General features: G+C 40.7%; 1 protein-coding gene across 1 annotated transcript; it reads right to left on the bottom strand.

Annotated features, from left to right (window-relative positions):
• Positions 1–10,073: 10,073 nt before the first annotated feature.
• LOC107782993 (cytochrome P450 76A2-like) lies at positions 10,074–13,234 on the bottom strand. The gene is made up of 2 exons (XM_016603949.2): positions 11,914–13,234; positions 10,074–10,896 (listed from the first exon to the last, which is right to left on the bottom strand). The coding sequence occupies exons 1-2, from the start codon at positions 12,826–12,828 to the stop codon at positions 10,276–10,278; spliced, it is 1,536 nt and encodes a 511-aa protein (XP_016459435.2). The 5' UTR covers positions 12,829–13,234; the 3' UTR covers positions 10,074–10,275.
• Positions 13,235–13,953: the final 719 nt, after the last annotated feature.

Raw genomic sequence — 13,953 nt, 5'->3', positions numbered from 1 at the left:
CTTGAGCCGTAGAAGCGGACTGCTTCTCGTAGAAGCGAGTCCGCAGAAGCGGATAGGAGGCAGCCTAGGCGAAATTGCAGAAGCGGTTAATTTTCCGTAGAAGCGGGACCACAAATGCGATCAAGTGATCCGCAGAAGCGAAAACACTGGGCAGACTCTATTAATTCAAAGGTTCCGGATTTTTGCTCATTTTAGACATTTCGAGCTCGGGTCTTGGCGATGTTTGAGAGCATTTTTGAGGATTTTCTTGAGGTAAGTCCCTTGAATTTATTTTTTATCAATTATCTTGTTTCACCATTTGTTTTCTCACCTAGTTAGTGTGTATTTAAGGTGAAAATTGAGAGTTTAAGATTAAGGATTTAAGAGTTGATTTGAGGAATTAAGTGGCGTGTCGGACTTTGGTAATTTTGGTATGGGTGAACTCGATATCGAATGGGTGTTCGTATTTTGTGACTTTTTTCCGATTCCGAGACGTGGGTCCGGGTCAACATTTTAGGGTGATTTTTCGATTCTTTACTAAATTTGTAGATTTATTATTTAAATTAGTTTCTTGTAGTTTTATTCATGATATGTAATTGCTTTTGGCTAGATTTGGGCCATTTAGAGTTGGAAAATCGAGGGAAAGACATCCTTATCGATTGATTGAGCAAGATTTAAGGTAAGTGACTTGTCTAACCTTGTGTGGGAGAAATTCCCTTAGGATTTGGTACTGTTGTAACAGTTGTGATATGTGAGCGCCGTGTATGCGAGGTGACGAGTGCGTACACGGGCTAATTGTGGAAAGTTCGGTTCTTGCTGAGTTGTCTTCTTTTAAATTCCTTAACTGAGTTTCCTTAGCATATGTAGTGATCATGTTTAGCTTAGTATCTCATATTTACATGCCTTAACTCTTATTTGAAATTTGTGCTACATGCTTAGTTGAATTACCTGTTTTCCTTGATTTGAATTAAATCTTTAACTGTAAGATTTCTTGTTGTAAATTCGTTGCTCCTTCAGTTATCTGCTGCATATTTACTTTGGGACTATGAGGCGTTTACTCGGGAGATCTCCCATGTCTTGCATATTTACTTTGGGACTACGAGGCGGTACCTCGAGAGATCACTCCCTTGTGTTGCATATTTACTTTGGGACTACGAGGCGGTTCCTCAGGAGATCCCCTTGTACTGCATATTTACTTTGGGACTATGAGGCATTTACTCGGGAGATCCCCCTGCACTGCATATTTACTTTGGGACTACGAGGCATTTACTCGGGAGATCCCCCATGTCTTGCATATTTACTTTGGGACTACGAGGTGGTGCCTCGGGAGATCCCCCCTGTCATGCAAAATACATGTGGGACTACGAGGCGGTACCTCGGGAGTGCTCCTGTTGTTTACCTCTTTTTGTTGTGCTATTATTTTCTGAAGTTTCTCGTTATTTAAATTCTAAGTCATTTCAATCATTATTTTATCTTCTGTCTTAGTTTTCTTTTAAACTAGTAGGGCCCTAGACCTGACCTCGTCACTACTCTACCGAGGTTAGGCTTGGCACTTACTGGGTACCGTTGTAGTGTACTCATACTACACTCTGCACATCTTTTTGTGCAGATCCAGGTTCTTCCTACCAGACTAGATACTAGTGTGCTGGACCGCACGTGGAGACTTCAAGGTATATCTGCCAGCGACCGCAGACCTTGGAGTCACCCTCTATCCTTATTATGTTGTTTCCTTATTCTCTTTAGACTCTGATGTATAGAAACACTTAATATTTTCTTTAGAAGCTTATGACTTATTTCTACCTGGTTTTGAGAGTTGTAATTATAGATTTGCAGTTTTATATTTATATATATCATGTGTTGAGATTGGAGTTCAGTTTATTATTCATTTATTCTGCAAATTGTTAGGCTTACCTAGTCTTAGATACTAGGTGCCATCACGACATCGTACAAAGAGAAATTAGGGCAGTGACAAGCTGGTATCAGAGCTCTAGGTTCATAGGTGTTATGAGTCACAATCAGGTTTAGTAGAGTCTCGCGGATCGGTACGAAGACGTTTGTACTTATCTTCGGGAGGATATGGAACTGTTAGGAATAGTTTCACTTTCTTTGATTCTTTATCGTGCGAGATTTTGACTTCGAACTCTGAACTTCTGTCTTTCTATTCTCTCAAGATGGTGAAGACACATACAGCTGGATCGGATGACCAAACACCTGCTAGAGCTGCGAGAGGTCGGGGCTGGGGCCGGGGCTAGGTAGAGGCCGAGGACGTCTACGTGGTGTGTCCAGTGCACCCACACAAGCTACTACAGAAGAGCCACCAGTAGCTCTAGTTGGAGGGCAGACACCTCAGATGCCTGTTACTGCACCAGCCCTCTAAGAGACTCTAGCTCAGTTTTTGAGCATGTTCAACACCTTGGCTCAGGCATGATTGATACATCTTGCTCCTGCCACATTTGAGGCCGGGGGAGGAGCATAGACTCCCGTTGCCAGTACCCTAGAGCAGCGGGGGAGGAGCACAGACTCTCGTCCCCGGTACCCTAGAGCAGCGGGTTCAGGTAGACCAGGATCTAGAGATCATACCGATACATCCGGTATATCTAGTTCAGCTCGAGGTTAGGGCAGCAGTTTCTGAGGCAGAGAAGCTCAGACTCGAGAGGTATAAGAAGTACTACCCTCCTACTTTTAGTGGCTTAGCATCAGAGGATGCCCAGGGTTTTCTTGAGGAGTGCCACCGTATCCTCTGTACTATGGGTATTTCAGAGACTAGTGGGGTTTCTTTAACTGCCTTCCAGCTTAGAGGAGCGGCCTATCAGTGGTGGCGCGCATATGAGTTGGATAGTCCGGCTGAGGCAGCTTCACTCACTTGGACTCAGTTCTCAGATATGTTCTTGAGAGAGTACATTCCCCAGAGTCTCAGAGATGCTTGGCATGCAGAGTTTGAGCAGTTACGCCAGGGTGCTATGACTATGTCAAAGTATGCGGTTCGATTCAGTGATTTGGCCAGACATGCACCGGCCTTGGTTGCTACTGTTTGAGAGCGGGTTCATCAGTTTATTGAGGGGCTCAACCCCAGTGTCAGATTGAGCATGGCTCGAGAGTTGGAGATGGATATTGCGTATCAGAAGGTAGTGGGGATTGGTAGGAGGTTAGAGGGCATGCTGACTCGGGATAGAGGAGAGAGAGGCCAAGAGGTCTAGAGAGTCTGGCGCTTATAGTGGTACTCGTGCCCCAGTGACAACTTGTCAGGGCAGGGGTTATATGTGTCGCCCTGTTCAGCACTTCCAGCCGCCAGCGGTGCTCCGGCCATACTAGGCCCAGGGTCCTTATTATGTACCGCTAGTGTCTAGTGTGCCTCCTGTACGGGGTGCTTCTAGTGGTCAGTCCAGTCGATCAGGTTCGAGCCAGTCGATGCAGCCACGTCCTCTGAAAGCTTGTTTTGAGTGTGGAGACACTCTTCATTTGGTGAGGCATTGCTCCAAATTTAGGAGGGGTGCACCTCCACAGATATCTCAGGCACCGCGAGCTCTACCGGGTCCTTAGGCTATGATTATAGCACCAACTACCTCTCCACTTGCACCACCAGCTAGGGGTGGAAGTCAGACAGGCAGAGGTTGCCTTAGAGGGGGAGGCCATGCTTGATATTATGTCCTTCATGCTAGGACGGAGGTAGTTGCATCAGATTCTGTTATCACATGTACTGTTTCGGTCTGTCATAGAGATGCATCAGTCTTATTTGATCCAGGCTCCACTTATTCCTATATGTCATCTTATTTTGCTTCGTATTTGGGTGTATCCCGTGATTCTCTGAGTTCACTTGTTTATGTATCTACACACGTGGGTGATTCCATTGTTATTGACCGTATGTATCAGTCATGTTTGATTGTTCTTAGTTTTTTTGAGACCAGAGCCACTTTATTATTGCTCAGTATGGTGGATTTTGATGTCATTTTGTGCATGGACTGGTTATCGCCCTATCATGCTATCCTCGATTGTCATTCCATAACGGTGGCGTTGGCTATTCTAGGTCTACCGTGTCTAGAGTGGAGAGGTACCTTGGATCATGTTCCTAGCAGGGTTGTTTCATTTCATAAAGCTCAGCGAATGGTTGAGAAGGGGTGTGATGCGTATCTGGCCTATGTGAGAGATGTTAGTGTCGATACTCCTACCGTCGAGTCAGTTCCAGTAGTGAGGGATTTTGCAGACGTATTTCCAGCGGACCTTCCGGGCATGCTGCCTGACAGAGATATTGACTTTGGCATTGATTTGTTACGGGCACTCAGCCTGTTTTTATTCCACCTTATCGTATGGCCCCAGCAGAGTTGAAAGAATTAAAGGAACAGTTGCAAGAGTTGCTCAATAAGGGATTCATTCGGCCTAGTGTGTCGCCTTGGGGTGCTCCTGTCTTGTTTGTAAAGAAGAAGGATGGTTCGATGCGAATATGTATTGATTATCGCAAGTTGAACAAGGTTACAGTGAACAATAGGTACCCATTACCACATATTGATGACTTATTTGATCATCTTTAGGGTGACAGAGTGTTCTCTAAGATTGACTTGCGTTCAGGCTATCATCAATTGAAGATTCAGGAGGCAGATATCCCGAAGACTGCTTTCAAGGCTTGGTACGGTCATTACGAGTTCCTTGTGATGTCCTTTGGGTTGACCAACGCCCCAACAACATTCATGCTCTTAATGAAAAATGTATTTCAGCCTTATCTTGGCTCTTTCATCATTGTGTTTATTGATGACATTCTGGTGTACTCCCGGAGTCGGGAGGATCATGAGCAGCACCTGAGGACTGTGCTTCAGACCTTGAGACGGAAGAAGTTATATGTAAATTTTTTGAAAGTGTGAGTTTTGGCTAGACTCAGTGGCATTTTTGGGTCATGTAGTATCGAGTGAGGGGATCAATGTAGATCCGAAGAAGATTGAAGCAGTGCAGAGTTGGCCTAGACCGTCGTCAGCTATAGAGATTCATAGTTTTCTCGGCTTGGAGGGGTATTACCGTCGATCTATAGAGGGTTTCTCATCTATTGCATCACCTATGACCAGATTGACCCAGAAGGGTAGTCCGTTCAGGTGGACCGAGGAGTGTGAGGAGAGCTTTCAAAAGCTTAAGACTGCTTTGACCACAGGCCCAGTGTTAGTATTGCCTACTAAATCGGGGTCGTATACGGTATATTGTGACGTGTCGCGCATTGGTCTCGGTGCAGTGTTGATGCAGGATGGTAGGGTGATTTCCTACGCATCCAGACAACTAGAGGTGCATGAGACGAATTATCCGGTCCATGACCTTGAGTTAGAAGCTATTGTTCATGCCTTGAAGATTTGGCAGCACTATTTGTATGGTGTTCCTTGTGAGGTTTTCACCGATCACCAGAGTCTACAACATCTGTTTAAACAAAAGGAACTTAACTTGGGGCAGTGAAGATTGTTGGAGTTTCTTAAGGATTATGACATCACCATTCTCTATCATCCCGGGAAGGCCAATATAGTAGCCGATTCCTTGAGTAACAAGGCAGAGAGTTTGGATAGTTTAGTATATCTACCAGTAGCAGAGAGGCCTTTAGCCTTGGATGTTCAATCCTTGGCCAACTAGTTTGTCAGATTGGATGTTTTCGGGCCGAGCAAGATTTTGTCTTATGTGGTTTCTCAGTCTTCTCTTTATGATTGTATCAGGGAGCGTCGGTATGATCACCCCAAGCTACTTGTCTTGAAGGACACGGTTCAACACGGTGATGCCAAGGAAGTTATTATAGGAGACGACGGTATATTACGGATGCATGGCAGGCTATGTGTGCCTAATGTAGATGGTTTGCATGAGTTGATCCTCTAGGAGGCTCACAGTTCGCGGTACTCCATTCACCCAGGTGCCGCAAAGATGTATCCAGATTTGAGGCATCACTATTGGTGGAGGCGGATGAAGAAGGACATAGTGGAATATGTGGATCGGTGCTTAAATTGTCAGCATGAGAAGTATGAGCATCAACGACTGGGTAGATTGCTTCAGAAGTTAGAGATCCCATAGTGGAAATGGGAGCAGATCACTGTGGATTTCGTTGTTGGGCTCCCACGGACTCAGAGGAAGTTCGATACAGTTTGGGTGATTGTGGATAGATTGACCAAGTCAGCTCATTTCATTCTTGTGGTTACTACTTACTCTTCGGAGCAGCTGGCTCAGGTTTACATCCGAGAGATTGTCAGGCTCCATGGCGTACCGGTATGTATCATCTCTGATCGGGGTACGCAGTTTACATCACTATTCTGGAGAGCCGTACAGTGTAAGTTGGGTACTCGTGTGGAGTTGAGTACAACATTTCACCCTCAGACGGACGGACAGTCCGAGCGCACTATTCAGATATTGGAGGATATGCTTCGTGCGTTTATGATTGATTTTGGGGGGTGCTTGGGATCAGTTTTTGCCACTTGCGGAGTTTGCCTACAACAACAGTTATTGGTCGAGCATTCAGATGACGCCGTATGAGGCTTTATATGGTAGACGGTGCCGGAATCCAGTGGGTTGGTTTGAGCCGGGCGAGGCTAGGCTATTGGGTACAGACTTGGTTCGGAATGCTTTGGAAAATGTTAAATTAATTCAGGATAGACTCCGTACAGCCCAGTCCAGACAAAAGAGTTATGCAGATCAGAAGGTTCGCGACATTGCATTCATGGTTGAGGAGCTGGTCTTGCTCCGGGTTTCACCCATGAAGGATGTTATGAGGTTCGAAAAGAAGGGCAATTTGAGCCCTAGGTATATCAGGCCTTTATTGAGAGGGCTGGAGAGGTGGCTTACATACTAGCACTACCACCTAGTCTCTCTGCAGTTCATCCAGTATTCCATGTTTCCATGCTCCGGAAGTATCACGGCGATCCGTCTCATGTGTTAGATTTCAGCTCAGTCCAGATGGACAAGGATCTATCCTATGTTGAGGAGCCGGTGGCCATTTTGGATAGGCAAGTTCGAAAGCTGAAGTCAAAGAACATCGCGTCTGTGAAGGATCAGTGGAGAGGTCACCCGATCGAGGAGGCAACTTGGGAGACCGAGCATGATATGCGCAGCCGTTATCCTCATCTTTTTACCACTTTAGGTATGTCTTTATACTCGTTCAAAGGCGAATGTATATTTTAAGAGGGGGAGGATATAACGATCCGGCTGGTAGTTTTGAGAGTATTAGCCCTGAACCCCTATTTACTTCTTCCTCTATTTGATTTTGTGGTTACGTGACTTGCCGCTAGGATTTATTTTTGGTTTCAGAGTGAAATGGGACACACAGTCCCTAAATTAGTGGTTTAAGTCGTAGGAATTGACCGTAGTTTGATTTGTGTGAATACGACTCCGGAATGAAGTTTTGATGGTTTCAATAGCTCTGCAGGGTGATTTTGGTCTTAGGAGCGTGTTTGGATGTTGAATTGGAGGGCCGTAGGGCATTTTAGCGTCAATTGGCGAAAGTTAGAAAATAAGATAATTTTTAGGAAGTGTGACCGAGAGTGAAATTTTTGATGTCGGGGTCAGATTCCGATTCTGGAAGTTGGAGTAGGTCCGTAATATCGATTATGACTTGTGTGCATAATTTGAGGTCAATCGGACTTGATTTAATAGGTTTCGACGTTGGATGTAGAAGTTTGAAGTTTTAAAGTTCATTAGGCTTGAATCGACGTGCAATTCGTATTTTTAACGTTTTTTGATGTGATCTAAGGGCTCTACTCCGTATGATATTTTAGGACTTGTTGGTAAGTTTGGTTGAGGTCCCGGGGGCCTTGGGTGGATTTTCGATGGTTAACGGATCAAATTTTGACTTGTGACAATGGCTGAAGGCACCAGTTCTGGTGTAATCGCACCTATGCAAGATTGACCGCAGGTGCGAGCCCGCAGAAGCGAGCATTGGGTCGTAGAAGTGAGCTGGAGCAGTGTGGGCATAGGTCGCAGATACGAGGAAAATTTCGTATCTGCGAGACCGCAGATGCGGAAAAGGAGGTCGCAGGTGCGCTTTAGCCGCAGAAGCGAGTCCGCAGAAGCGGATAAGAGATCGCAGAAGCGGAGGTGAAGCAGCCTGAGCAAAACCGCAGAAGCGGGACCGCAAATGCTGTTAAGTGATCCGCTGAAGCGAAAATACTGGGCAGACTCTATTAATTCAAAGGTTTGGGAATTTTGCTCATTTTAGACATTTTGAGCTCGGGTCTTGGTTATTGTTGAGAGCATTTTTGAGAGGTTTCTTGAGGTAAATCCCTTGTGTTTATTTTTGATCAATAATCTTGTTTCTCCATTGATTTTTCTATCTAGTTAGTGTGTATTTAAGGTGAAAATTGGGAGTTTGAGGTTATGGATTTGGAGAGTTGATTTGAGGAATTGATTGGCGATTTGATGACATATTTTGGTAATTTTGGTATGGGTGAACTCGATATCGAATGGGTATTCGTATTTTATGACTTTTACCCGATTCCGAGACGTGGGCCGGGGTCGACTTGGGGCGATTTTGCGATTCTTTGCTAAAGTCGTAGATTTATTATTTAAATTAGTTTTTTGTTGTTTTATTCATGATATGTAATTGCTTTTGGCTAGATTTGGGCCATTCAGAGTTGGAAAATCGAGGGAAAGGCATTTTTATCGATTGATTGAGCGAGATTTGAGGTAAGTAACTTGTCTAACCTTGTGTGGGAGAAATTCCCTTAGGATTTGATATTGTTATAACAGTTGTGATATGTGAGCGCCGTGTACGCAAGGTGACTAGTGCGTACACGGGCTAATTGTGGAAATTTCAGTTCTTGCTGAGTTGTCTTCTTTTAAATTCCTTAACTGAGTTGCCTTAGCATATGTAGTGATTATGTTTAGCTTAGTATCGCATGTCTACGTGCCTTATCTCTTATTTGCAATTTGTACAACATGCTTAGTTGAATTACTTATTTTCCTTGATTTGAATTAAATCTTTAACTGTAAGATTTCTTGCTGTAAATTCGTTGCTCCTTTGGTTATTTGTTGAATATTTACTTTGGGACTATGATACATTTACTCGGGAGATCCCCCCTGTCTTGCATATTTACTTTGAGACTACGAGGCGGTACCTCGGGATATCCCCATATCGTGCATATTTACATTTGGGACTACGAGGTGGTACCTCAGGAGTGCCTCTGTTGTTTACCTCTGTTTGATGTGCTATTATTTTATGAAGTTTCTCGTTATTTAAATTCTTAGTCATTTCAATCATTATTATATCTTCTGTCTTATTTTTCTTTTAAACTAGTAAGGCCCTGACCTGACCTCGTCACTACTCTACCGAAGTTAGGCTTGGCATTTACTGGGTATCGTTGTAGTGTACTCATACTATACTCTGCACAACTTTTTGTGCAGATCCAGGTTCTTCCTACCAGACTAGATACCAGTGAGATGGACCGCATATGGAGACTTCAAGGTATATCTGCCAGCGTCTGTAGACCTCGGAGTCCCCCTCTATCCTTATTATGTTGTTTCCTTATTCTCTTTAGACTTTGATGTATAGAAACACTTAATATTTTCTTTAGACGCTTATGACTTATTTCTACCGGGTTTTGAGAGTTATAATTATGGATTTGCAGTTTTATAGTATTTATATATCGTGTGTTGAGATTGGAGTTCAGTTTATTATTCATTTATTATGCAAATTATTAGACTTATCTAGTCTTAGATACTAGGTGCCATCACGACATCATACGGTGGGAAATTGGGGTCGTGACAAGTAGCAAACCCAAAAGGTGAAGAACTAGGGCTGGTAAAAAGGGATGAGGGTGAAGAACTAGGGCCGGTAAATAAGGATGAGATTTTAATTATATAATGGGTAAAGGGTGTATTTTACCGTTTGTATTGTACCGTTGAAATAGTTTTTGTCACCATATTTTTACTGTTCACGCGCTCAAAAGCAGTGATGTTCACGTTATTGCCACGTCAGGTCGGACGTGTTAAAATGGTGCAGTAAAGGTATAGTAGGTGCAGTAAAGGTATAGTAAAAGTGTTCCGGTGGAAAATGACTTAGTTGAGGTGTTTTAAGTGAAATTTCTGTGATAGTTGTGTCTGTCTATGTATTCTGCCGTGTAAATTCAAGGATATTTGTTATGCAGAACAAAAACAAACAATAACAATTAATATGTTTTATTTCCATATAAATTAAGGTATATTACATAAATTTTTACTATTCATGTTATTTCATTTAAGTCTGTCATCCATAATCGTTCTGTGGAACATAGATTGAAAAACTTTAGATACAAAAAAAAAAAAAGGAAATTAAATGAGCACTCCTAACAGAGGGAGAAACACTAAAATGTAAAATCATAGAGTTTTGTTTTTTCTCTTTGGAATTGCTTTCAATGGCTTTAATTTTCTAACAGTCACTCCCATTCTGTCCTGTGTATCCAATACCTCATCAAGAAGAGAATTATCAATCTCCCAGTCAAATTCATGTAACAACGATCCCAACAGCAAATGCAACATTCTATGAGCAAGTGGAATTCCAGCACAAATCCTTCTCCCTGCACCAAACGGAATAAACTCAAAATTCTGACCCCTGTATTCAGTTTTCAAATCCAAGAACCTTTCTGGCTTGAAATCAAAAGGGTCTTTCCAACATTCGGGATCTCTTCCAATTGCCCAAACGTTCACGAAAACTTGTGTATCTTTTGGAATATTATACCCCAAAAATTCAGTTTCTTGAATTGCTTTTCTAGGAACTAAAAATGGAATTGGTGGGTGCAATCTTAAAGTTTCTTTTACGACAGCTTGTAAATACTTGTGATTATCGATGTTAGTTTCTTCGAATTTCTTGTTGGTATTTCCAAGAACCTCAGTTAGCTCGGCTTTAACTTTGTCCATTGCTTCTGGATTGCTTAACAACTCTGTCATTGCCCATTCTATACTGCTGCTTGTTGTCTCTGAACCAGCTAAAAATATTTCCTGTATTTAACCAATTAGTACAATCAGTAATGACTAGAAAACCTTTTTCAAAATTTTGCAATTCCTTTGTTGTCCGGTTATGGTTTTAGTTACGTTTCAGTTTAGGCTGCACAGTAATTATTTTATTATAAAAACTGCTGGTCTCTATAAGTATAAGGCGAATCAAACTACATAAAAAATTGGGAATTTTACACGAATAATTGGCCACTTTTTATTTTTTCTAGCCGATATACATAGATTATATACTGATTGTACATAAATATACATATATTATATATTCGTAGACTATTTTTAGTATAAGTGGTTGGGAAGATGGCTATTTAGGTTAACGCTTCTAAATTTTTTTACTCATCTGGATTCTGTTACCTCCTGCTCTGTTCCACGGTTGCCCTGTCATTTAACACTTTAAAGTTAAGACCCTAACGGGTCGTTTGGTATGATGGATAAACAAAAATTATTTTGGGATAAAAAATTAGTACCCCCTTATTCCCTATTTGGTGATTAATCCTAGAATAAGTTATTTTGGGATTAAAAATAGTATCAGATAGCTTATACTTGCCAGAGAATGAAATAGTAATCTCAATATAAGTTATCACAGGATAAAATAGTAAAATTGACAATTACAAGATTAATACAACATATCAAACAGTCAACAAAACATAATTTCAGGATAAAATCTCAATATAAATAATTTCAGCATAACTAATCTCAACATAACTTGTCTTCAATAAAGATTTTACGCATAACAAAAGGTAGGGATTCATTTATTAAGAATTCAAGTTATGTGCAGTTTATGAACATTTTTGCACCATTAAGGTAAGTTGACTTACAACGAGTAATTTTTCATTGCGAGCCTAATATAGTAATTTAAAAAGTAGAGCAATAGCCTCTTATAGGAGATAAAATTGGCAATAGTAGTGTAAAATTTTTTTTACCCAAAAAGTGTATACATAAGTTAAAAACGAGCTAGTATAAGAAAGAATATGAAAATGCTTGTAGTGTAAAATGCAAAATTACCAGAATAATCAAGATGAGTTCTTGATCTGATAGCTTTTCAGGTTCATCCTTGCCTTTGCCTTCATATTCCAGCAAAACTTCCAAAAAATCTTTCTTCTTCTCTCCCGTTCTTTCTAATTCTTCAAACCGTTCGTTTAAAAAACCCGAAACAATTTCAATTGTTTTCCCAAGTCCACGATCCATCTTCTTTCTCAAACCTTGAGGATCAATCCATCTCAGCCATGGAAATACATCTACAATATTCTGATGTCCAGAACATTCCATTAACTCAACCATAGCAGTAAAAAATTCAGACCCCTTTTCGGATTTTGGATCGACTAATTCCCGCGATAATAACAGCTTTCCCAACATGTTAAACGAGGCAAGAAATATAAATTTAGCTACATGAATTCCACCAGAGGAGTTAATTCTACCTTCATTATTTATCCATTCGGTCAAATCATCGATACATTTTCGTCGGATATCAACTGTTTCATTGATCCGTTTGTTGACTAACATTTGAACGGTCATGATTCGTTTCATGATTCGCCAGTAAGTACCGTAGGGTGCTAAAGCTAGAGACCCTTTATGATATCCATGTGATTTCATCACATCGGTTACTGACCTCTCCGCGAAAGCCACATCATGGTTCTTGAAAAACTCTGCCGCGGCTTCTGCGGAGAGAATCACCATAGTATTAATAGAACCGAGCTTTAACCAAACCACTGAACCGTATTTTTGTTTTAGACTCATTAGTGTCTTGTGTGGCTCGTTGCCGAGTTCGAACATGTTGCCAAACACGGGCCACCCTTGTGGCCCGGGTGGCAGCAGCCGGCGATTTTTGTTTGATCTTCGCCGGTGGAAGTGCAGAAGTAATAATAATGGAATCAAGATACTAGTAATAGACCAAAAGACATAGTCCCAATTCCAGTCCATGAATTCAATTCAATAGGCTGATTGTTGACAAACTATGCTTTGCTTTCTCCTTTTGCACTCTTCTACTCTTTAAATACTAGTTCTGTTTCTAAACTCTTTTTCTTCTTTTTTTCCTTTTCTTTTCTTCGCTCATTTTATGAAGCCCTTGTATAGGTTGGGCGTTAAGACTTTAATAGTAGAATTAAAAAATTAGGATCAATTGCTGAGCAAAACTCTGACGCTATCTAAATTTAGCTACCCTACAAGTTCAATTGCTAAGCAAAATTGTGAGGCTACTTAAATATAGCTATATAGCTAACCTCCGATCCTTTTTCTCTATCACGTTAATAAAAAACAAATAGTGCAATATGTTTTTCATTTGAGAAAACCAAAAAATATTACGTATTTTTTTTCAAGTTCACGCTTATTATTCTAAAAAGGCATAGAGTTATTAAGGGGTACTTATTACTTATATAACAGAAGAAATAAGAATCAATTTAGTAGAATATTCCTTATATTTAATATTAATAAATTATATTTTGTCTAGTAGGTGTGATAAAATCTTAAACACGAGTGAAAGTGACCAGATAGAGTAGTAAATTGGCAACAACAAACAAAAAATTCTATTGCCAATTTACTATGTCATAATTGAATCAGACAAGCAAACAAATGTTTGAAATTAAACGACGGTAAATTAGGTTCCCATGACTTTTATTGGCTAATCTAAAAAAGAAATAAGAAAATAGTGGCATATTACCAACTCCTCAGAGTATTTTCTTTTGCCGGCATTAATAGTTCTTTTCATTGACTTGGCAAATAATCAGGAGCCGTTTGAACATAATTATTTTTCCTTTTTTGTCAAAATATATTTTTAAATCAGTGTTTGGTTATATACATAACTGAATTTTTTAAGATGAGTTTCAAATAAAAACTAATTTTTCTAAGTAAACAATATTTTTCTCTCACAAACTGCAATATTTTTTCAAGTCAAATGCATGTCCAAATACAATTTCAATTTTTAAATACCTTCTTTTTAGCGTAACTTCAATTTTTTTTCTTTAAAATCTCATAATTTTTTATGGCCGTACACCTACCTAATCTTTATAAATATATTTCATCTGCGGTTTTAATTAAAAAAACTAGGGG

Source organism: Nicotiana tabacum, chromosome 24, assembly GCF_000715075.1.
Source record: "Nicotiana tabacum cultivar K326 chromosome 24, ASM71507v2, whole genome shotgun sequence".
Taxonomy (NCBI): Eukaryota; Viridiplantae; Streptophyta; class Magnoliopsida; order Solanales; family Solanaceae; genus Nicotiana; species Nicotiana tabacum.
The sequence above is the reverse complement of the archived record's forward strand: the minus strand, read 5'-3'. Positions and strand labels throughout refer to the sequence as shown.

What these genes read in the sequence shown, in the direction of transcription:
- LOC107782993 (XM_016603949.2), bottom strand. Translation starts at nt 12,828, where the DNA reads ATGGACTGGAATTGGGACTATGTCTTTTGGTCTATTACTAGTATCTTG. An exon ending in AACTCATCTTGATTATTCTG is followed by an intron (nt 10,897 to 11,913) that starts GTAATTTTGCAT and finishes GGTTAAATACAG; the next exon opens with GAAATATTTTTAGCTGGTTC.